The sequence below is a fragment of the Tinamus guttatus genome, unplaced genomic scaffold, assembly GCF_059628265.1.
Source record: "Tinamus guttatus ecotype Peru unplaced genomic scaffold, ASM5962826v1 Tinamus_guttatus_pri_ptg000011l, whole genome shotgun sequence".
Classification (NCBI taxonomy): Eukaryota; Metazoa; Chordata; class Aves; order Tinamiformes; family Tinamidae; genus Tinamus; species Tinamus guttatus.
The window spans coordinates 367,204-390,503 of record NW_028288545.1 but is presented as its reverse complement, the minus strand read 5'-3'; the positions used below and the strand labels follow the sequence as shown (position 1 = coordinate 390,503).

General features: G+C 42.5%; 2 protein-coding genes across 2 annotated transcripts in view; one reads left to right on the top strand and one right to left on the bottom strand.

The window, feature by feature from the left end:
* Positions 1-8,582, top strand: part of HEATR1 (HEAT repeat containing 1) — a 37,249-nt gene extending 28,667 nt beyond the window's left edge. Inside the window, exons 31-44 of the mRNA XM_088522881.1 lie at positions 351-517; positions 1,161-1,207; positions 2,055-2,178; positions 2,776-2,916; positions 3,132-3,424; positions 3,973-4,123; positions 4,655-4,813; positions 5,260-5,394; positions 5,658-5,762; positions 6,379-6,547; positions 6,711-6,865; positions 7,200-7,358; positions 8,042-8,150; positions 8,388-8,582. Of these exons, the coding sequence (XP_088379007.1) occupies positions 351-517; positions 1,161-1,207; positions 2,055-2,178; positions 2,776-2,916; positions 3,132-3,424; positions 3,973-4,123; positions 4,655-4,813; positions 5,260-5,394; positions 5,658-5,762; positions 6,379-6,547; positions 6,711-6,865; positions 7,200-7,358; positions 8,042-8,150; positions 8,388-8,476 (2,003 nt within the window). The 3' untranslated portion in view covers positions 8,477-8,582. The remainder of the gene's footprint in view (positions 1-350; positions 518-1,160; positions 1,208-2,054; positions 2,179-2,775; positions 2,917-3,131; positions 3,425-3,972; positions 4,124-4,654; positions 4,814-5,259; positions 5,395-5,657; positions 5,763-6,378; positions 6,548-6,710; positions 6,866-7,199; positions 7,359-8,041; positions 8,151-8,387) is intronic.
* A 1,613-nt stretch (positions 8,583-10,195) lies between these two features.
* LGALS8 (galectin 8) lies at positions 10,196-19,627 on the bottom strand. Its single transcript, XM_010211949.2, has 9 exons — positions 19,493-19,627; positions 17,510-17,598; positions 16,539-16,749; positions 15,728-15,844; positions 14,010-14,066; positions 13,906-13,932; positions 12,533-12,621; positions 10,740-10,905; positions 10,196-10,345 (listed from the first exon to the last, which is right to left on the bottom strand). The coding sequence occupies exons 1-9, from the start codon at positions 19,532-19,534 to the stop codon at positions 10,196-10,198; spliced, it is 948 nt and encodes a 315-aa protein (XP_010210251.2). The 5' UTR covers positions 19,535-19,627.
* Between the last annotated feature and the right edge of the window lie 3,673 nt (positions 19,628-23,300).

Here is a 23,300-nt window from a genome sequence, read left to right as displayed (position 1 = left end):
AAATATTTGACATACAGTATTTATCCAAATACTTGACATAATTGAGGCAGGATCATAAATATTGTATGTCTTGTGTAGGCAATGTGGCATAGCTTTAGCAGCAACAAATAAAGAAAATTCATAAGGGAAACATACGATCAGCTGGGGTGACAGTACTGCTTTCAAGCTGTTGAAATGAAAAAAGTATGTCCTGTATTTTAGACCATCTTTTTTTCAAATTTTTGCATGATTTTGTATCCTTGTTAGTATCCTTGGTAGGCATCTGATTGTGATTTACTTTTGTTCTGGAGTCCGAAATCAGATCTTGTTATCTCTTGGTTACAAATTGATTTTGGATGTGTACTTAACAGATGATCCTGGGCAAAAAACATCAAGAACATGCAAGACGAAGCCGAAAGATCAGGACGGGCAGCTCTTTAATGTGGAGTCTCACTCAGATAAACAACTCCGACATTTCAAATTCTTGTCAGTCTCCTTCATGTCACAGCTCTTATCCTCTCAGAGCTTTGTGAAAAAGGTAATTGCTTTTAAAATGATATTAATTAACTGTACCATCCTACGATAGATGAAGTTTACCTTGCGTTTCATTATGGCTTTATATTCAAAGAGGAGAATAAAGGAATACACTACAGAGTGTGTTCCTCTGCGGACAGCCTTATTTACACAATTTTGAAGTTTCTTGTCAATGTTCATTACTTGAAATAGGACTCTTTCAGAGGGACTCCTCAGTCATGCAGATTGAGTAGAAAAGTGAAATTCTGGCTACTGTGGATTTCCGGTGGTTCTGAGGCTGAGATGTCGCTCACAATTTGTGTAAATCCAAGTCTGGGCTGGGGCTTATACTGTCAAGCCTGAAAAGATTAAAAATTACTAAAGATTTGGGTGGGGATCTAGAATGGAGTAGTGCCCAAATGTTTCAACTCAGTGTCATGCACCAGCATGGGATGTAGTTTCTCCTGTGACTATATTGCCTAAGACTTTTCTAGAGTGGCGGCTCAAGTGCAAATATGACAGATTCATAATTGTCATTCATTCAAAATTATTATTTCATAATTATCATGTCATTCAAAATGACTAAATTTAATGTATGCTGGGAGATAAACTTAATGAGGGCATAGAATCTTAATAATTGGGATTTTCATGCTTCCTTTTTAAAACAGGTAGTTGAATGTGAAGAGACACAAGAGCTCCGCAAGTTGGAACAGAGGTATGCTTTACATCAGTTCCATTCTCCCTCTGCTTTCTAGCTTATACTGCAATCCAGGAAACTTTCTGAATTATATTAGAATATATTATTATATTAGAGTATTCTTCTCCAAATATTTTTCCAAAGATACTCTTAATGTCATCATCAGCAGTAGTCGTGATAGGCAATTTAATCAGTTTATTAAATTTGACTCCGAGATCTTTATCTCCGAAAGGTTACTCTCATCAAAGAATTCTGTCCATTATCCATCTTTTTTTTTTTCCTCTTAATTTACATGCCCAGCCATAATCTTTATGCTGTTGATGATGAAGTCTCATCAGAATTTTAAAATTTTAGCAAAAGATTGTATTGCTGCTTGGGAGGGGGATGTCGTCATTCAACATGCTCCTGTATTGGTGTAAGAAAACCACCAGTAATCACAGTTTATCATTGTAGTCATTGGGCTGTAACAAATATTTCCATGATGCAAAATGGCAAGTGATTTTTTCTGTGGGAGGTTTGACTGGTGTTTCAAGGGACAAAAGGTGTGAGATTCAGATCAAATGCTGCATTTCTTAAATTATCATTTTGAGAATTCTATATATTCCCAGGTTGATTTTCTTTTAAAGTGGTAAGATGTTAAGGTAGATGTTGGGGATACTTGGTAGACTTTAATCTACACATATGAGTTTTGCTATTGCTATAGTCTTTTCTTAGTATATATTTATAAAAGATCTGCTAATCTTCTCCAGTAAGTGTTTCACTTTTCTTTCTTGTTATTGTTCTGAGAAATTTTGTGTTTTCTAGGAATAAAGTTAACTTCTTGGGTGTCCTTAGTATGTACTAAAAGCGCTTTCTTTCTTTCTAGGTTATTAGAAGAAGTTCTTCGTTATATAAACACAGTGGCATCCTCAGTGGAAGGAAACGCAGAGAAGCCAACAGCCAAATTTTGGAGGGTTTTGCTTAACAAGTCCTATGATATGCTGGATAAAGTATGTATCATTAGCCCCCTCTTAATAGTGGGGTTTTTCTGCTTTTGATTATTAATATGATTATAACCTTTGTAGTGTTCTAATTAATATTATTAATATCACTTAACTCATGACTAATCTTTATTAGATAGTAGGCAACTTGTTGCATCATTTAAACTCATACGATGCCAACAGTTTTAGAAAGAAGAAGCCAAAAAGAAATCCAGGAATGTTGATTTCCTCCAGTTAGTACTCTGCTGTCTGGAAGCAGTTGTTTCACTCATTATCTGATAGGGAACAATGGTGTTTCTCAGCTTTTCTCTTTGTTAACTCAAAATGATTTAATTAATGCTAGTGAAACTGCTTTGTATTTCTGCATGGAATTTAAAAGGAGGGAAAAAGAAAACATGTTTTTCTTTTAAATCCTTTTTTGATCAGAAGGATTGTGCATGCATGGGGCCCCATGAAAAATATTTCAGGGCAAGGAGGGATAGCTAACCAGTTTAGACACAAGAAGGGGGAAGTTGCTGAGAAAGACAATACCTGCTAACTCTAAGGCTTACTTTGGGGCTGCTGTGTCCCAGTGAATGGGATAGTCATGTTTGTGTTTTCTTGTAGGTCAATGCCTTGCTGCCGACAGAAACCTTCATCCCTGTGATTAGAGGCCTCATGACCAACCAGCTGCCCTCTGTGAGGCGCAAGGCAATGGAGCTCCTGAACAACAAGGTGCAGCAGCGTGCCAAGTGGCAGAAGGGCCAGGTGAGTGAGGCCACGCGATGAACACCCAGCTCCTCTTGCCAAGCAGGGCAGACGCTGAGGTAGGAGTGCAGTGCTCTGGCTAGTGACATTAGGTACCACTGCCAAGCTTGGCAGGCAGTTCTTCAGTAAGATGGGGTTGCCTGCCTGTAGCTATTTTGTAGTGCCCAAGTTGTTAACTGCATGTCTAATTTGCGTGCGTGTTGCTCTCTTTGTAGATTCGGCAGCTCCTAGAGCTGGTTCCTCACCTCATTGCAATTGTGCAGTGTAAAAGGGAGGAGGAGGAAGAGGAGGAGCAAGCCATCAACAGGCAAACTGCTTTGTTCAGCCTCAAGCTACTCTGCAAAGGTTTTGGCACGGAAAATCCAGTGCCATTTATACCTGTTCTGAAAACTGCCGTTGATCTGATATCTTCAGAGAAGGAAGAGAAGAATGTGATGGGAAGTGCTCTGCTCTGTATAGCTGAGGTCACCTGCACTTTGAAAGCCCAGGCAATACCTCAGCTTCCAAGGTATTGCAGGGGTCTCTTTAACAGAACTAAAGGCAAGAGGAATTAAGAAAAAATAAATAAAAAAAAAAAAAAAGGCATTCCTGAAAGCAGGTTAAGTGACAGTCTGCCCATGTGTGTTTTGCATAGATATGAGTAAAGATGTTCAAGTTGCTTCCTGGTTGTGAGGCTCCTGGGCAAACTGTCAGTGTGCTGCTGTGCAGTGAGGCAGTCTCTATGGCTTTAGAGAAGTGTGTTCTGTATTTTTACTGTACAGTAGATCATATTTAAAAACATGAGCAATACAGTTGGAAACCCTGTATTTTACATTATCTTATATCTACCTCTACATTATCTTATATCTACCTGTACATTAGGTGTAAACTACATCTAATATCTTTCATTAGCTTTTAAGAAACAAAACACAGCAAAAGAGTACAGAAAGTTAACTTTTTGGAAGTATACGTGTGAAAATTCTCTGCAGTCTTAAAGGATAGGATTAGTGATCTGAAAATGTGCCTCCGAAGTGTCAGTTGTTTCACCTCTCCATGTGTACTCTTGGCTATTTGTAGGCTGATGCCAGCACTGTTGAAGACTTTAAAAAATAAGAAGGAGCTGGTCTCCAGTGAGATCTACTTGCTGAGTGCTGTGACAGCTCTGCTGAAGGTTGCAGAAACGTTATCGCACTTCCTCAGTCCCTACCTCTTGGACTGCTTGCTTCAGGTGAGCTGCCCCTGTCCTACAGATACCTCAAGTGGGCTGGACTGCCCAGCTCCTAGAAGGGGCTAAAGGTAGTAATTATTTTTCTAGCTCTGAAGCTGAAGCAGGAATATCCCATCAAGTAGGTTATAACCTGTTACTGTTCTACTCGCCTCCACATGCAGATCACTAAGATGTAAGATGTGTGATAGTCTCCTCCCTCTGACAGATTGTAGTTTGTCATTTTGAGGACGGGGAGCAGTCCTGAAGAATCCTGTACACAGACATCCTACCTTAATGTGCTCTCATGGGTACAAACAGCAGCATTCCAGTCTTACACTCATGACAGGGGCTCTTGGTTGAGAGCAGTGGCTTGCAGCACTGAGTGTGCTTGTCACTGCACGTGTTTGCAAGTACTAATATATGTAAGCACGTGGCCCTATGATGCGGCCTGTGTAGTTGCTTTCAGGGAAAATTGTGCTGAAGGACAACTTTAAACAAGTTTCCTTGGTGGCTTTCAAGTATACTAATTTTTGCAGCTGGATTTCCTCATAGGTTGTCCGCTTGGAAAAGATTGTGGTGGAATTTGGTCCTGCTTCCCAGATCGGCTTGCGTGTAACGTCACTGAAAACGATCCTCGCTACAAAGCTTGCACCCAGAATACTCTTGCCTGCAATTACCAAGTGTTACAGTGAAGTTGCAAATACCAGGAAGGTTAGAGGAATTTCATTCTTTTGCCTTGTGCTTAAAATGTGTCTGTTTCTGAAATATCTCTTTATACTAGGAAGTTTATACAGAGAAATTAGAACTGGGAGGAATATGCCAGGTTACTGTTGTTGGCATGCTAGAGCGCAAGTGCATGCAAGATGACTTTGTTCACAAAGGCCTTTCTTCATCTCGTGGGAACATGAGTTAGGAGTTATAATTGTCATCTGGGCTGTCCTACCTCACAGTTCAGTCTTGACTGTGCCTTCTCTGGGATTGGAGAAGGGGAGACCAAACTTTTTCAGAAGTTCTTCTAGCTTTAATCAAAAAAATAATTAAATGAAAAGTTGTAGTTATTGATAATATTTTTATGAGTAAAACAACAAAAATTCACTTTCCTTGTTACGTTTCTCAGTTACAGTGGTCTTTGCTTGGCTTTGCTTTTGTTCTGACAGAACTGCTTGGGTCCCCTTATGAACATGCTGAAGGAGCACATCATGGTTATGGAGAAGGAGCACTTGATCTCACACCAGTCTGAGCTGACAGCATTTTTCCTGAAAGCCCTGGACTTTCGAACAGAGCATGCCCTGGTGGGTGTTTTAGGGGAACAAATACAGGCAGCTTCCACATACTAATTCTGTTGGTCGTTCTGAAGAACGCTACAGTTCCCATTCAGAGCATACATGCTCTGAGGTTTTGGGCATCAAGTATTCTGTTCTGAATATATATATATATATGTATGTATGTAAAGTACTGTAGTTACATCTTTAACTGGCATAAACAGAATAGAAACGTTTTGAGAGCTCTGTTTCTTGCATTATAAATTTGGAACTATGTTTTCCAATTTTTCTAGGATGATTTGGAGGAAGTTGGTAAGACGGAGATGTACATTATCGACTGTCTAATCAGTATGGTTATAAAACTTTCCGAGGCTTCTTTCAGACCCCTCTTCTTCAAGGTAAGGAGTTCAAATGCGATCCGTCTGCACCAGTAGCTTGTTAAAGCTCACAGTAAAATAATCCAGAGGGGGAGCCACCACTTGGCTTTAGTGAGTTGATTTTATTCACCAGCACAAGATCTTTGTGATAACAACATCCACCGTGAACTGGTGTGAACGTCACAGGGGATATGTGACTGTCTTGCTGACTGGGGTCATCTTTCTAATGTGATTCTTCCAGAATCTTCCAGGCGAGTTTCGTAAGATTATCTGCTCTTTGCATTGTCAGCAAGGCCAGTTTTAATTCATTAGTGACTTTTGCAAACGGATCAGTTCTTTAGCAAGCTTAATATTGTTTGCAAATTCAAGTGAAGCGAGACTGCCCTGCCTCCCCAAGACCTCCTGCCTCCCTCCCTTGCCGTTAGGGGAATGTACGGCAAGTTCCCACCTCGTGTCTGTGGCACATCAGCAGCGTGCTCACGGTCTCCAGTGTCAGCCCATAGCTTGGCCATCCATCAGCAGCTTTGTATTTACCTGAGCCTGTGCACGGGAAGGAGCCTCTCACTCACTGCCTGTCACTTTCAGCTCTTTGACTGGTCAAAAACAGAGTCTCTCACTCACTGCCTGTCACTTTCAGCTCTTTGACTGGTCAAAAACAGAGTGTACCCTGAAGGACAGGCTGCTGACATTCCACCGGCTAGCGGACTGCATTGCAGACAAGCTCAAGAGTCTCTTCACCCTGTTTGCTGGACATCTGGTGAAGCCGTTTGCTGAGACACTGAACCAGGTCAACATCTCCAAAACTGGTAGGTTTTCAGTATCTGCCTTATAATTGTGTGGTAAGTGTGCAATCACTATGTGTTATCTCCTTTAGTTATGTTCATAACAAACATAACTAGCTTGTGGGGAGGCTTTCTAGTCCCTGTGATGGTGATTTATCTTTTCCCCTTCTCTGCCTCGCCCACACAGATGAAGCTTTCTTTGACTCTGAGAATGGCACCGAAAAGAGCTGTTTACTGTTGCAGTTCACCATGAACTGTCTGCATAAACTCTTCCTCTTTGACACCCAGAATTTCCTGAGTAAGGAGAGAGCAGAAACCTTGATGATGCCTCTAGTTGATCAGGTATTGCCACAAGTACAAAAATAATTCATATCGGGTTCTTTTTTGAGTTAGTATCAGGCCTCAGTTTTCCCACCTCATAACAAAGGAGGAATTAATTTACTGTCATGGAGGGACAGCCTGTATTAGCTGCTGCCTAAAGCTCTGAATTACTAGGGTTTTTTTTAATCTTCTTTGTGAGCTTACACACTCCATGAAGTTTCTGTATGTTCTTGAGGTGTTGCAGAACCAGTGCCCTCCAACCAAACTCTTAAATACTTTAAAGCCTATACTAGAAGACTCTTGGCAGTGTTTATGTTGGACTGGAATTATTTTACATGCTTTTTGACTTCCACAGCTAGAAAATATGCTTGGAGGAGATGAGAAGTTCCAGGAACGAGTGACAACCCACCTGATACCCTGCATAGCTCAGTTTGCAGTGGCCATGGCAGATGACTCTCTTTGGAAACCACTGAATTACCAGATCCTGCTGAAAATGAGGCACACCTCACCTAAGGTTAGGAACTCTATTTTCTTTCTTATATTAGAAAATGTGAAAGTGTCCGCCATTCCACAAAAACCAAAATGGATTAGCTAAACTGCTCCTAAAATATGGAAGCTGAATGATGTTGTTCTTCAGTTCCAGCTAAAATGTGTACAGCATTGCCTTCTTCCTCTTACTGGAAGCGGTGAACTCCTCATACATGGATGTTTTCCATACTGCTTTTTTTTAAAGACATGTCAGCTGTTTGAATTAGAGCTAACCTGTTCATAGATGAAGAAAGGAAGCTTTAGTTGGGGCCTCAAAGGACACTTATTTATCAACTTTCAACCTCTTTTTATACAGCATTTGTTATATCTCTTTTTTGACAAGATAATAGGTATCCAGGGGAGCACTTAGCTCATTACGCAAAGTTTAGTCTTTCTGCTACAGTGTAATAGACTGGTAGCATTGTAAAGGGAAGTTAAAACTGTCATATTAAGCTTACAGCTACATAACTGCTCTTGGAGCCTCATATTCCTTTGGTAGTACCTTAATCCAGATGCTGAGAGGATTTAAGTTAGTTCATATCTAGAACCCTTCAGCAGGGAAAACCAGCTTAGCATGCTGCATGAGCTAGAAGGAATCTTGTGCAGGGAGTGGGCCAGGAGTCCAAGAACTTCACTGCTCAGTTCCTTACACAGATGGCTTTATTTCAGGTGCGGTTTGCTGCTCTGCTTGCTCTGCTAGAAGTTGCAGGAAAACTGAAGGAGAACTACCTGATTCTGCTACCAGAATCTATTCCATTTCTCGCTGAGCTCATGGAAGGTAATCACTGGGCATCAGTCTATGTAGTTACAGTGCAAGACACAAACTGACATGTGTTGTATTTTATCCACCACACGCTTAAAATTTTAAGGCTGCTTCTTGAATGCCATAGCTGTGCAGATGTCCTGAGCTGCACAGTTTTAATTTGTTCCAGCCTTGAAGAATAATGAAATCTGCTTCTGCTTGCTTTGTAGTAACTGTTTTATTTACTTTTCCTCCTTTGATTTTGTTTTCTAGATGAATGTGAAGAAGTTGAACACCAGTGTCAGAAAACAGTTCAGCAACTGGAGGTCATTTTGGGCGAATCACTTCAGAGTTACTTTTAAGTTATCTCCTTTGTTTTCATCTTTGGTCTGGTCTGTCTCAGGTTCACTTCAGAGGGAAGTGGCAGAGGCAAGGTGGCCTTCTCATTTTTATCACAGTTTTTTTTTTTTTTTTTTTTTTAATAAAATACTGTAAGAATATGGCTATGTCACTTTTGGCTGGTTTGGGGACTGGCCTGGCTTTGTTCTTCTGCAGACAGCTGCCTTCCCTGAGATGCAGAAGGAACTGGAGCAAGCTGATGGGTACGTGCAGAGCTGCAGGACTGTCCCTGCAGTCCCCTGGTGTAGGGGTGCCCCCTCACATTCCCTGGGACTTGAAGCTGCCCGGTGCTGGCTCTCACTGAGCGCAGCTACTGCTGCCTTTTTTGGATTTCTTAAGGAAGGAAAAAAATGATCCCGCAGAAGATAGTGAAGTTGTAAAACAACACAGGATTCAGGGAGCACCACCTATTTGTTTAGCTGAAGATCAACTCGAAATATTTTATGTTAATGAATTTGCCCCCCCAGCAACACACTGCTGCAGAGAAAGGTAAGACAGTAAGTGAAATGAGACAAGATATAGACAAAGAAAGAACATCACTACTTGCCAACTGAAGAAAAACATAGTTTGTAAGTTTTATTTTCTTTTACAATTTTTATACATCACCCAGTAGTATCTTTTTGGTTACATCTTAAGTCTTGAAGCTGGTTCAGTCTTTTAGCAGATACTAAGATAAATAGGAACATCTTTCAAGCATGTATTGACAGGCAGCAGCTACTTTTTAAAAATAACTATAGAAGTTAAGACTGTTGCCATTTATGTAAAGAAATTGAATTGGTACAACTTGTTCAGATAGTGTTTTAATATAAATCTGAAAAAGGATTCTCCCTGATGAAGATCCAAGTCTTCTCAAATGAAACTTTACCTGGCACCTAGGCTAAGAGGTTTGAAAATGAGATCTACACGAGTTCTATGAGCCTTTTTAACACAGTAAGGAGCCCTTTCAGATCAAATAAGGGATTTTCAGAAGAAGCTCATGACACTAGGAAATTTTGCTTTTTTTTTGGGGGGGGGGGGAAGGCAGCAAGTTGCACTTCATTTTGGAAAATGAAAGCTAGAAATCCAGGTATGTAGTTGATTTAGGCCCATTATAAGTAGAGTCAACACAGCCATGAAGGTCAGAGATGATAGAGATGATGCTACTGCAGTAGCAGGCTAAGACAGAGGATCCAATTCCTGCTGACCTTTCCCAAGGACTGATGGGTCACCTGTTTACTGCATCTAGCCCTGGCAAAAACATTAGTCACTAATGAAAAAATTGAAGCAGGAAACTATTTGACATGGTAGTGGGCCATAAGCAGTTCATAGTCATATTTTCAGATCCTATTTCAATTTAGTGTCTATTTCACAGTATTAAATGTATGCTATTAGGGTAGGAGCAGTTGCAGTTTAACATAAAGTGCAGTAGGTGTTAGGCACAGTCTGATACAGCATCTTTGTTGCTATGTTCAGCATTAAAGGTGATCTATCTGAGCAGATTTTTATCTTGCCAGGATATTGTAAATGAGGGGGAGATTTAATCTCAGAGTTTAGCAGTTCTGGTACTCACCTACATCAGACAGATAGATACAGAAGCCTGAAACAGATAGAGACAGGCTGAAGAGAAGTCAGCACCAGTTTGTACTTGATGAGGAAGAAATAGCTGTCTTAAAATAAGTTTACTTTTTTTTAGTACTGAGGAGCTACCAGCTCCTCACCTCTAGCAACTGAACATCCCCTGTGACTTCCAGCAGGTTGATCTTTTCAAGCTGTTTAAAGCGATGCTTGTACTCCAGAGTGTGCACACCATTAATAGCAACTTTGAACTGTTGGGCATCACAGAAAATTATCAACTGAAAACAAGAAGAGGAACAGTCAAGGTAAAGTTCAGATATGAAAAACAAGCTGATGATAAAACTTGGACTCAAGCAAGCCCTGCTTCAGCTCTGAAGAAATCCTTTTATGTGAGAAGCAGAAAAACTGGGACTTCAATAAAATTCCATTAAACTTAGTCCTGAGCTCAGCTTGAATTACTGGCAACTATTTAAAAATAAATCAGGAAGAGATGGTTCTCATTAAATCTTTGTTTCCTGTAGTCCCACCTAATTCTAAAGACTCAAGATATTACAATGTAGCAATGCCAGTTCTGTAAAGCTGAATTAGTGACATGACTTTCAAATTCCACTGCAAACTAATTTTTTTTTGTGCAGAATTACAAGAATAATGCTGCATTTTAGTTCATCTTACCTCAAAGTACATTCCTGGACTGAAAGGGAAATTGGGAACTTCCTTTTCTTCTTCTCCCCAGCTGTCATGGAGGTAAGAGTTTCTCACAAAAATTTTAGTCTTCAGTCGGGGATTCAGGTGTAACGCAATGTCCTTGGAGTCGCTTGACTTCAGGTTTATAGCAAAGCTGGAAGATAATTTTTTAGTTAGTTACACCGAGCCCTTGTAAATCCGAAGCACTAACCCTCGCTGTCTCGTAAGCCTGCAGCGTTCTGGGCACAGGGCTGGGGTCCCCAGCACTCCCCTCAGGCACTTCACACATACTTGCCCTCTTCACACAGCAGCTCCTGCTGGAGGCAGCAAATGGAGGATGGGACCCTGGCAGCCCTGCTCCTTCCTTCCCTGCATGAAGCTGGCTGGAGACAGTTCTCTCAGAAGGGGCTGTGCTGCACACACCAACTCCCTTAACAAAGGCAAGCAAAGGAGAGGGGGAGGCCATGGTTTACTGAAGGGACATGATTATATTCTTTCTGTGGCCAAATTGGTTCAGCTGTGCAGGGAGGGGTTTGAGGATACTCTGGACAGTTAAGAGCAATGGGAGGTGGTGCCCACAGCACACGCTTCCTGACAGGGAACCTCTAGGGAAGGCGGTCAGAAAAGAGGTGCTTCAACCTCTGCCAAAGACACTGCAGAGACTGAAGAAACACCTTACTCCAGCTGACAGATTGTTCCCTCTCCGGGGGGAAGCCTAAAACACTTAACCAGCCAGAGAGCAACTGCCATACAGGAGACTGTATTTCTCACTGAGAACTAGGACCATATACAGCTGTGTCAATTGAGCAAAAGGCCTTAAACAACTTGTGAGCTCCTCAAAAATCTAACTGCTAACAGCCTCTTCGTACATATAAACAGCAGACAGAGCTAATAAGCTTTTCAAAAAAAAAAAAAAAAGGTTACTACTTCACTATTAAAGATCTTGTCCAATTTCAAGTCCATTCTAGCTTTATTCATGAGTTTTCTAGACTTTGGGCTCTAGTTTAGTTTAATTTGAATTTAAAGTGCATTCTGAGGAAGCGGGAGTGCAACACGTATACACAAAACAAATAAAGGGCACCCTTCCCAAGCTGCACTAATTGCTTCATTTTTAGGCACATTTCTGCAGAGTCAAAGGCACCCTTCAACCAAAGGGCATGCTGGAGCAGATACATTTTCCTAGCTCTGTCTGGACCGCGTTGTGCTCCCTTCTCCCTCTCCTTTTTGTTTTATTAACACACTGATAAGCTGCTGCCTTGGCAATCTGTCATTCCCCATTTGCCATTAAATGGGTAACTCCTGCTCCCCCACCAGCTTTTATCACTCAGGTGTTGCCAGTTAAGCACCTTTATGCTTGCACCCTCCTGCCCCTAAGGGGGCAGTCCCAGAAGCATCCAGAGGGACCTTGAAACATGCAGGGTTTGAGCACACCAGCACCCAGGTTCTTGGATCTCTTAAGGAAAAAAGCAATCCGTGTATTGCATGTGTATGCTCACATGCCTTGCACCAGGGATATTCCAAACAGCAACATGTAAGCTTGTGAAGGATGAAGGTTTAGTGGGGGAAAAGGAAAGTTAAGTTTTATTTTCACTTTTCTTCTCTGAAGTAGCACCTGAGGTTCCCAAGAAAAATGCATTTCAGTTTCAGATGATTCCAGATGCAAAGCTGCAAGTCAGTAAAGGCAATAGAAAAAGCTTCTTCTCAGAAGTAGCTTAGTTAAAGGCAAGAGTAGGGAAAAGACAAAAAGAAAGAAAAACAATCCAAAAAAATCACTAACTTACCTATTTGCATTTTTGTTCACTTCTCCTTTAATAGCAACTGTGTGTCCTGGACGAAGTGCAGAATCCAGTCTGCCAACATAAGGAACTCCCTGGAAGTAAAAGCAGGCAAAACTTTGTGGCTTACTTCCACACCCCCCCCCCCCCCGCCGCCTCCTATATACAAGCTGAGCTTTACTCCAGCCTGGTCTATAATCACACACCTGCATCCACAGCTAAAAGAAAAAAAAAAAATCACTCCTACCAGTGCCTTCTTGAATACTAACACTGTGGTAAAGCTATACTGATATGAACAAAGCAATGGTCACTTTTCTTTGCTACTTCTGTCACTACTAATTGTGAAGGCAGAAAAATTAGAGAGACAGCTGTGTTGCACTGGGGAAAAACCAGCAACAAATGCCATAATCTAGGGTCAGGACCCTCCTAGACACTGCAAAGGCCAGTACATACTCCCAACCCAAATCCTGGCCCTCACCACACCTTTGGCTTCTCCACACACTCTCTCTGCATGCCTAGGGATTCCTGGCTTCTACCCACTCTGCACTTGGAGGGAGGTCCTTTCCCAAACGTGGCTACTAGACGCTGGATTCCGAGCACCTGTACATCCATCTTTTTGCAAAAAGAGGAGCCCTCAGCCTAGGCTCTATGCTAGCTAGGTACAAGTTCTAGCCCTAAGGTGCACTGCTGGCATCCAGCCATCAGAAGTGTATATGTTCTACAGACACAGATCTGTCAGCAAGAGGAAGATGTAATTAAACACCTTTGAACATTACATTGTGGATGAACAGGATCAAAATTTCACTCATGTATTAAAATACAGTATCTTCTAATTGGGGGCTGAAATGGTGGCTGCAGATTTATATGAACATGTACATGGCAGTATTTGGCACTTCTGAATTTAACAGCCTGACTTACTAAAACCTGTACATAAAACCTCTGGAAATATTAAGCATATTAAGAAGAGGCAATTCAGCCTCTGTCTACAAAATACTTTTAGCACATGTTTGTTTTGTCAGTACTTCCCAAAGTTGAAAAGATGAAGTATGCTTATCTGAACAACACTTTTGGTACTATTTGGTCCTTTACACCTTTAGGTACTTCACTTCTTTTTACTCCTCTGTGTATGGCTGTGGATGCCACATTTACCCTTTTTCCACATGCTCTATGGAATAGCCTTACTTTCAGTAGCAAGTGGAAGAGAACTGCTCTCTCTAAAGCCTCACTAATGATCACCCCCAAGCAGGTGTTCTCAATTCCCTTGTTCCAGGCAGACTTTTGTCTTGAGAAACAGAGTTTTTATTCCCCCTCACCTCCCCCCCCCGCCCTTTTTTTTTTAAATACTCCTCCCATTTCCTATACATCTATGAGACACTTACAAAATGTGCATCATCTGGCATTTTCCCCTGCAAAAGAAAAACAAATATTAACTGGATTATCAGACAACAGGAAGGTTCATTTAACCTTTATAAAATATACGTACATTTTCTGTGCTTATCTTTGTTATTCCTAGAGCTGATGGCTGAGTGCCTTGTAAAGGCTGCAGAAAAAAAGATATTTAGAGATCACTCCTAACAGGACAGAACTCTAACATAAAGTTGTTGTAGAAATGTAGACGGATCCATGCAGTTTTAAAGGGTGAAATGTTAATATGGAAATGCAGGATTATGGTCAAAAAAAGATTGCCAAACCCCCACAAACCAAGGACACATCCTGAAGATCAGTTAGTGAAGCCAGGCTGGGATTTCTAGTTTGAGTCCTCATACAAAAATCAGATCACCTGCTGTTAACCCCTCAGCACCCAAGGGTACCACTCAGCTTTCCTTACCAAGGTAGAAATACCAGGAGGGCTGGTCCACCCACTGAGGGGATGCCAGAGGAACCCTGAGATTTCAGGCAGCCCTCTGCATCCCAGTGCCTGCCCAGGGCACAGGCAAATTTTGGCCTAGCCTTGGCAGATGGTATCTTCAGCTTCTTTATTTCAGTAGAACCCTTTCCCTTCAGACTAGTACACTTGAAGCAGAAGTAGAAAGGAAAAAATAACCCTCTCCTTTCCTCTGTTTCCCAAGGATACACGATCAGCACCACCCACTAAAGCAACAACCCTTTGTTTTGTGTTTGGGATAGAAACCGACCTATAGCATCAGCTTGCTCCCAAGCTCTTATTAGAATCAGTCCTCCAGGGCTGGAATTTAGACAGCTTTAAATTACCAACACGCTGATACCAAGATCAAGCGGTGAGGCCCAGTATATAGGGTTTACAACAGCATACAGGTTTTACATCAAGTTTGTATTAATAGAAAGGCAACTTTAACATTCAGGCTAAAATCCTTACCCTCATTCAATGCAGTCATTAGTCTACTGACCTGAATTAGATCTGATGTTTGCCAGCAAGAGACCTCAGCTTTGCCCACATTGAAGCGAAACTGGAGCAGAAAAGCCCGAGTCCCGCAGAGGAGCAGGCAGGCTGCTTCTCTGAGTGCAGGTAAGGAAGGATAGAGCGACATGGTGATCACCCATTTTCAGCACCTCCCCAGAATTTACCCCCTCTGCTTCCCATCTACAAGGCTCATTCTTTAGAGCATGAAAGGAAAAGCACAGGAAAGAGCAAGATGTTCAGGTTCTTCCCATTGGTTTCTCTCCTCCAGCAGACCTGGCAGCAGAGCTCAGAGGAAGCTGCAGGAATTACAGATTCCTCCAGCTTGGTCTGAGTGTAAATCAAGCTGTAAGACCTCCCCCTGAGAAAGAAGGCTGCCTATCCCTCAGCTGACAAATATGCACAGTGCTCGTTATTATTTCATTCAACAATTCAGTCTTTTTTTTTTTTCTGGAAAAACAGGGTTCTGCACACAAGTAGTTTCAGTTGTGGCTAAATACAGACACTTGGAAGCTCTGAGATCATTTTCGAGCATCTGAAATGTCTGAAAAATATAGTCCATCTAGCACAGACTCCAATCCATTTTCACACAAACTTGCCTGTTAACTTTGTAAGCTGTAGACTTTGTCATTCTTTTACCCTTAACCTCAAGGCTAAAATTTAAGGAGCCTTCCCACATTAAACTGGGGAAGAAGAATGTCTGGTATTGATTTTTACTGTTAAGCTGCTTTTGTTGCTTCTATTTCACCATAATTCCCATTCTACACTTTCGCAAGTTAAAGAATAACAAAACCAAACAGTAGTCAACTATCTGTATAACTTACATTAGAAATGAAATCTATACTTTTGATCCGCACTTTGCCATATATCCCAAGAGTATCTATTCTTTCCAGACTGATTCTGTGGTTGTATAGCAGCAAGTGCTTCTCATTTACAGTCACCTAAAGAGACAAGAAAAAATGAAACAGAGAAGTGCCATTAAGCACACATTACATCATATATATATACACACCAAGTTATCTGCATGCATCTCTATTGTACTCTGTTCTGTGTCAGTATGAAGGCAAGGGAGTATTTCAAAAGATCCAGAGCTCATCCATCATTCACCCTCTCTCTTTCCACTCTAAGGGAGGGAGCTGTAGGGGAACTAGACTGAAAGTTGCATTTCCCTCCTTTGGTTTCCATCACCTCAATCACTTGCCAACATGGTATGCAAGGCACGGACAGGATCTATGTTGCTGCAGTCTAACAGAACAGGACACGTGCACCTCAAATTGTTTTCTCTAAGGAGAGGACCATCCTGTGCTGTTTTTGCAGAAGCTCAGTGTAAGGCCAGTCCTCCTCACACACACACACACACACACACACACACACACACACACACACACACAGGTGAAGGCAACTTTGCCCAGGCAACTTTGAAGGAAACCATGTGAAGGGAGAGGTCTGATTTACTCTGCACCTCTTCTTTAAAGAGGTTTTAACCTTCTCTGTAATTAGGCTGTACCCTTGTAACAGAGAAACCGAGGCTTACCATTATTTTATACGTATACCAAATACCTCTATTAGCCATACAGCTGGCTAAGGGGAAAAAGAAAGACAAGAACAACAACCAAAAATACAGCCCAAGCTCACCTGGAACTTATCCTTCAAAACCATGATGACAATTTCAAATGACTTCCCCTTTTGAAAGGGCATCTGATAAGTGATCTCCTCCCAGCCCCATTTTTCCTTCTCCAGTGTATTGCAAACAATGCAGCCAGACCTCTTGAAGCGGGGATTGAAATGAAAGGCTACATCAGCACGGGGCTTTATGCTGCTGCCACACTGGAAATCCACCTGGAATCTAAACATAAAACAAGAAAAAACACACAGTGACCTGAAACCATACAAAAAACACCTCCGAGTTCAATACAAAAAGCACTTAGTGTTTTACTGTTGAACCTCAGAAGAGGCAGGCACAGGGGAACATTGTTGGATAAGAAAACACAAATCTTTGTTTCATGCCTAAACATTCTCCTGTGATTCACTGCAATGAATTGGAAGAGTTAAGCATTTACTTCATGTTCATCCATCGTATCATCCAAGCTTCTCACTTACTGTGTTCATCACCTTCCCTCCCATCATATTCTTAAGTAGAAAAACCAAATTCAGAAATGAACTTTGGGCCAGGACAGGAAACAGAACCCCCATACTATGCCATAAACAGCAGAGTTTGTACATCCTCCTCCTGCTTTTAAGACAATTTCTTCAAGCAACACATTCAATTATCAATTTTCTTAGCCACAGCATATCTCTTCAGAAATGCAGATATATGCAATGAAGCGGGGGGGAGGAATAGCCAGAGCAGGCAAGTAAAAATAAATAAATGTATATATATAAATATATATAAAGGACAAGAGTGGATGAGCAGAATGCAAGCAGCAGTTTATCCTTCATTTCTCACTGAGATTTTTTCATTAAACACTTTAAACACTTCCACAAAGATTTAGATCATTTAGAACAAGTCCTTATTTGAAATCATGGGTAGGACCCTGGAAACATTTTTATTCATAATATGCTTATTCACATGATTACATTATGAAAAGTAAGATGTTAGTCATTACCTGTCTGCATCATCAGGAACACTCCCATGTATTACAACCAGTTCACCAGGAACAAGGCCTCCAAGAATTGTCCCAACATATGGAATGATCTATAAGAAATGAGAGAAAAAAATAGGAAAAACAACAACTACGAAAAGAATAAAACCAACATGTTAGGATCATGGAAAAAAATCCACTGTTTTAAAAAATATTTTTAAAAAACGTATGCTAATAACTACATTACTACATAATGAAGTATGTAGTTCACTAAAGGAAACACAACCAGCATTTCATCCAAAAGAAACATTAGAAGAGCAGTAAGTACCTGCCATAATGGAAAAGATCAGATGTTTTATCTTGTGAGATGTGTACATCTACGCTATATATAAAGACACATAAGGATCAACAGAAAGTCTGAACCTATAGTTCAGTGAAGGTCACACGCAGGCCCCAGCTCAGGGTAACCAAAACAGCCAGTTGGGAGACGCTTCTGTGCAAACAGCAAAGCAGCCAAACTCACACCTGAAGTTTGGACAATCAGGTCTCAGTGGGGGGGTTTGTGCTCACAGGTGCTGTCTGCTCTGCTAACAGCTCCACCATGAGGGTATCATGAACCCTCCTTGACTCCTTTCTTTCAGCTGGTTCAGGTGATAGTCACAGAGCAGCTGGAAGGCACCTCTGGAGTCCAATAGCTGGCTCAGAGTCAGCTTAAGCAGGTGGCTCAGGGCCTTGTCTTGAGTCCATTTGAGATCACTGGCACTCTCCTCTGCACTCCAGTCCGAACGCTCACTCTTACTCCCTGCCTAAGCTCTTGATACCTCAGGCCTTGTTTTATCTGTCTATATTCTCCAGCCTGGTCTTGCCACCCTCAGGCCCCCTGCAGGCATCACCTTTAGTGAAAATCTTTCACTCTTTCTTACTCAGCGCAATCTATTCTAAGCACCTCCCAATCTACCTGCTTTCCTTCATCACCCCCACCAGCTTCCAATACTGTTTGTCTGCTTTTACTCTCCCTTTTCTTTTGCACTTCAGGCCTTTGAGCTTCTGGTCCATACCCACACAGATTTTGCCTCATCTCCCAACTGGGTTCTTGTCAAGAAGGAGGTTGCAGCTCCTTCCCCATCACCCTCTTCCCAGACTATCTCCTTCACAAGCAGTGAGCAAGCAGGATTCAATAACTTGACCCACTGGGGGCACAGGACTGTATTAGTGCAAAACTGTAATAGATACAGTAGCCCTGTACAGGTACATACTGCCATATGCTCCACACACATTATTTAAACTAACATTTTAGAAATATTTTAATACAGAATGTTAAAAATACTCTTTTCTGCAGACTTAAAAACGTTTTTTTAAGAAGCAGCAAACACATGTAGTTAGCTCATCCCTTTAGTCTCATGACAATGTCAAGCCACGGCCTCAGAGAACAAGAATCCTAGAGCTTTTCAGAGAAAGTCTCCTGACGCTAAACTTGACTAACAAGGTCCTGTCAGCTCTGCTCTCTGTAATGGCTGAACTGTTTTGGCTCAAGCTTCCCACAAAATAAGCTTCCGCAAAACACCATCTATGGATAGAGATTCCAAGTTTAACTGTTCAGATTGAATTATAAGCACCAGGAAACATCCTTAAGAGCTACAAGGCACCATCCATGTTTATTGAGAAATAGGACTGAAAACACTGCTTATCATATTTTCACCCCTGTTCCAATACATTCTGCAAGAACACCAGATATCCACACAAGCTGTGTATGAAAAAGCATTATCCTCCAAGGCTGAGAGAGCTTCCCTCCTGTTCTGGAGGTACTGTGCATTAAGTCTTCACCTGCTTATAGCACAGTTTCTAAGCACCACCTGTAAGTTTCTTTCTCAAACACACAAGCAATGCAAAGAAGTCCTGGAAAGCTTTCCACATGTTTGCACAGTGAGGAGCGTTACCTAATTACTGATATAAGACAGCAAAGTCCCCTTTCCTGGAGAGAAGCTATTTATGCAGCATGAGAGTTACCGGGTTATTGACTGTCTTTTGTGTCTCATTTGACGACATCATGTTTCCTCCTCCAGTTTAAAGTCAGCCAGTCCTGTGTGACCACCTGCTGAACTGTGATTAGAAGTTTCACTGGTCTGACAGCACCAAAGCAGGCACCCTTTAAAAAAAAAATAAATAAAGTTTCTAATTAGAAAGAAGCAAGGTGAAACTACACAGCACAAGGCAAAACCCTTCAAGGCATCAGGCCAAACAACACAAGAAACAATGCAAACACCATTACTTTCTTTCCAAGGAATTTGCTAGAGCTTAGCGAAATGAAATAAAGGCTCGGTTAAATAAGTAAGATACTACTCCAGCAAGGGACGCTGCACTCATCCACAGGCAGTTTTATCAGCAGCTGAGGGGGTTGTGTGCATCAAAACAAAACCGCCCCCCCCGCCCCCAAATTGTCTTTGTACAAAACAACACCGATGACTCCTCAGAGCCCCTTTAGCTGGGTCTCAGTAACTCTCCATTTGCACCTGAGTCTGTCAGCAGAGAAAAGATATCCAATCCAAAACATAGGGCTTTTTCCCAAGGTTAACAGCCTATTTCTTTCACCAGTTTGTGTCCTTTTACCAACTTTCTCAAGGCAGACAAGCCCCAGAGGCAGAATTTCTTGATTTTTCCAATTCTACCTTACATAAACCTAAGAGATTCTAGCCAGAGGAAGCAAAGGCTGCTTTCAATTTTTTCCTTCAACATACACAGTCTTTGACCTCCGCAAATAACTACGGGAGTTCTTAAGACTTGCATTAATTGCACAGCACTAGTAAGAAATGAAACAACATCATGGGGATATCTCTAGCTACACTGTAATTTCTTTAGCAAATCCTCTGCAGGAAGCAATTAAAACTCAGTGTCCAACTCCAAAATTGGTAGGTAATCATTTTTTCCACAGTCTGGAGAGACACCTTAAGGTAGCACGCAAATGGTGGGGAGAAAGAGGCAGATGGGCAAGATGACAAAGGAGACCACTGTCAAGCAATAGCAATGCTAAAACGGCTGGCAACATCTCAACATTTAACAAAGCCAAAAAGCAAACAATACCATACAGTCAGGAGTCAGCAAACTACTCCATAAGTACCTGGGATTAACCTTCCAAAGCGATTCAACAGCATGGCCCACAGCAGAATCTGGGACAACAAAGCCAGTAAAGGGGCTGGAGCACAAACCTTAGGAGGACTAGCTGAGGGACCTGGGTTATTTAGTCTGGAGGAGACTCAAGGGAGACTTTACTGCTCTCTATAGCTACCTGAAAGGAGGTTGTAGTGAGGCCAGTATCAGTCTCTTCTCCAGAATAACTACCCATAGGACAAGAGGAAATAGCCTCAAGTTCCACCGGGGAGGGTCAGGTTGGATATGAGGAAAAAATTAAACATGGAAAAAGTAGACAAGCATTGGAACAAGCTGCCCCCCAGAGAAGTGGAGGATTGCCCATCTCTGGCAGTATTCAAGAAACGTGCAGATGAGGTGCTTAGGGACATGGTTTGCTAGGTGTGGTGGTGATGAGTTTACAGTTGGACTTGATAATCTCAAAGGTCTTTTCCAACCACAAAGATTCTGTGATTCTATGATCTTGTGGCAGGATTAGGATCATGAGAGCATTAATTCACCCATTTAAGCCTGGAGCCTAACGCACAATTCAGAAAACATAAAGTGTTACGCAATCAGCCTAGACTGCATAACTATTTTGAGCCTCTCACGGGATACCACCACCACCAATTCACAACGTGTGACACACAAGACTCAGCAATTGCATTTTTAGAATTGGGAAACTGAGGCCAAAGGGTGCAAAACTTCTGGCTATAGCACAGAAAAGCCTATCAGCAGATCAAGGAATGCAGCCCAAACTTACAGTTCAGTATCTAGCAACCTACTAACTGAACATCTTCTGGTCTGCAATACCCATCCAGACCCCACTGAAAGGGAATCCTGCAACAGAACCAGTTCTAGTTGCATATGCCCAGAGTTAAGCCCACCACGGAGAACTCTGGCAGATCAGCTGGCACTAGGGCAAAGTGATGGGGGTTGTGGGTTGTTCGCTTTTATTAGAAAAAAAGGCCACAACGAGGGAAAGTTGCAGCCTGAGTGCTGTATGACTGAAAGGAGACTCATCCACAGGATCTGGCTGTAATATTTTAACAGAAGAATAACTGCAACAGAGCATTTGGCCAATTCCTAAAACCACATTATACAGGGAAGCTTTTCCAAGGAAATTTTTAGAATTAAGAAAAAAAATGCATAGTTTGCTGTTAATTCACAAATTACAAAATCTCTCTAAGAAGAAACAGGAAGGCCTCCATCAACTATAACATTATCAGCTATGACAAAACTTTAACACATGTAGCAAACGTCTTTCACTGGGAAAAATATAAATAAATAAATAAGCAGGACTAGATTTTATATCCAGGCAAAGGAGGCCTCTGCTGGAAGAACAAGCAGGACGCTTTTACTTTCCTTTTCCCCAGGAATTCCGGTTTAAAACGCCACACCCTCTCCATCCGTAAAACCAGTGCTATAACACACTATACATAAGTAAATAAATAAAGCCACAAGCTACAGGGGGCGGTTTGGCCAAGAACTGCGACCCTGAACCCTGACGACGCCCCCAGCACCCCGGAACGGCCGTGGCCCCGCGGAGCGCCCCCTCGCCGCGGCACCCGCAGCCGGGCGCAAACGGGCCGGGGCAGGGGGCGAAGGGGGCTGCCGTTTCTGCTTTTAGCGCCCGTTTCGTCGCCCGCCGCCCCTGTCCCGGTCGGTAACGCACCTCGTTCACCGGCGGCGCCCGGACACGGCGGCGCTGCGGCCGGGCCGCCCCCAGGGCTCCGCCCCGCGTGGCGTCAGCGCCGCTTTAAAGGGCAACGGCCGCCGCGCGCGCGCCCGCCATCGCGGTGCGCTGTGAGACGGCGGCTGTTGCCGAGCTCCCCTTTCTGTCCCTCCTCTTCCCAAAGGAATAAAAGCGGAAAGGGCCCAGTCCGGCTCCTGGGCTTTGTTTCGGGAAGACGTGCTGCCCTCCCCTCAGCGCCTCAGTGCCCGCGGAGGGCCCTCTGGCTCGCCGCCAGCGTCATGGCGGGCATCGGGGCCGGGCAAGCGGCTGCTCTGCCCTTGGCGCCCGCTGTGGAGAAGCTGCTGCCGGCGCGGGAGCCCCCCGGAGATGCTCCCTAAAAGGTCGTGCGCGGACATCTCCCTAGAGGGAAAAGGGAGGCACTTTCTGAGGAAATGACCAAAATCGCTACATTACAAGTTAAAATATTCAAGTATAGGAGGGTTCTTAGTTTCATTTTAAAAAGCTGAACTTAGTAAGAGGATAAAATTCTGTGAGACATGCCAGACCTCAGCCCTACCGTGCAAAGTTGCCTTACAGTTGCTGAAACAGCAAACTATGCAGCCAGCCTCTGAGTCATGTTCCTTCCTTTAACCCATTTCTTCCCTAGCATTCCCTAACCTATTTTCTAACAGAATTTTATTTTGGAAATAAAGGACTTCATCAGCAGGATATTCTGTACAAACACTGTCCATCCTTCTTCCTACCTTTTTTATTTATTTTTTTCTGGTTGCACGGTTCAGTAAGGCTCACAGTGGGTCATTTTGCAGAGAAGTAGCTTAGGGCACAGAATAGGATTCAGCAATGACAGAAGAGCAACAGCTTGGCTGACAGGAGTAATGCATTTGTGCATAGGCATGCGGATTATATTTGCCCAAAGACAAATTCCTTCTTATGAGATTCCATGTAAGCTTTTACTGCTCTCAGCATAGGATGACAGCAATGACAGATGCTGTTCAT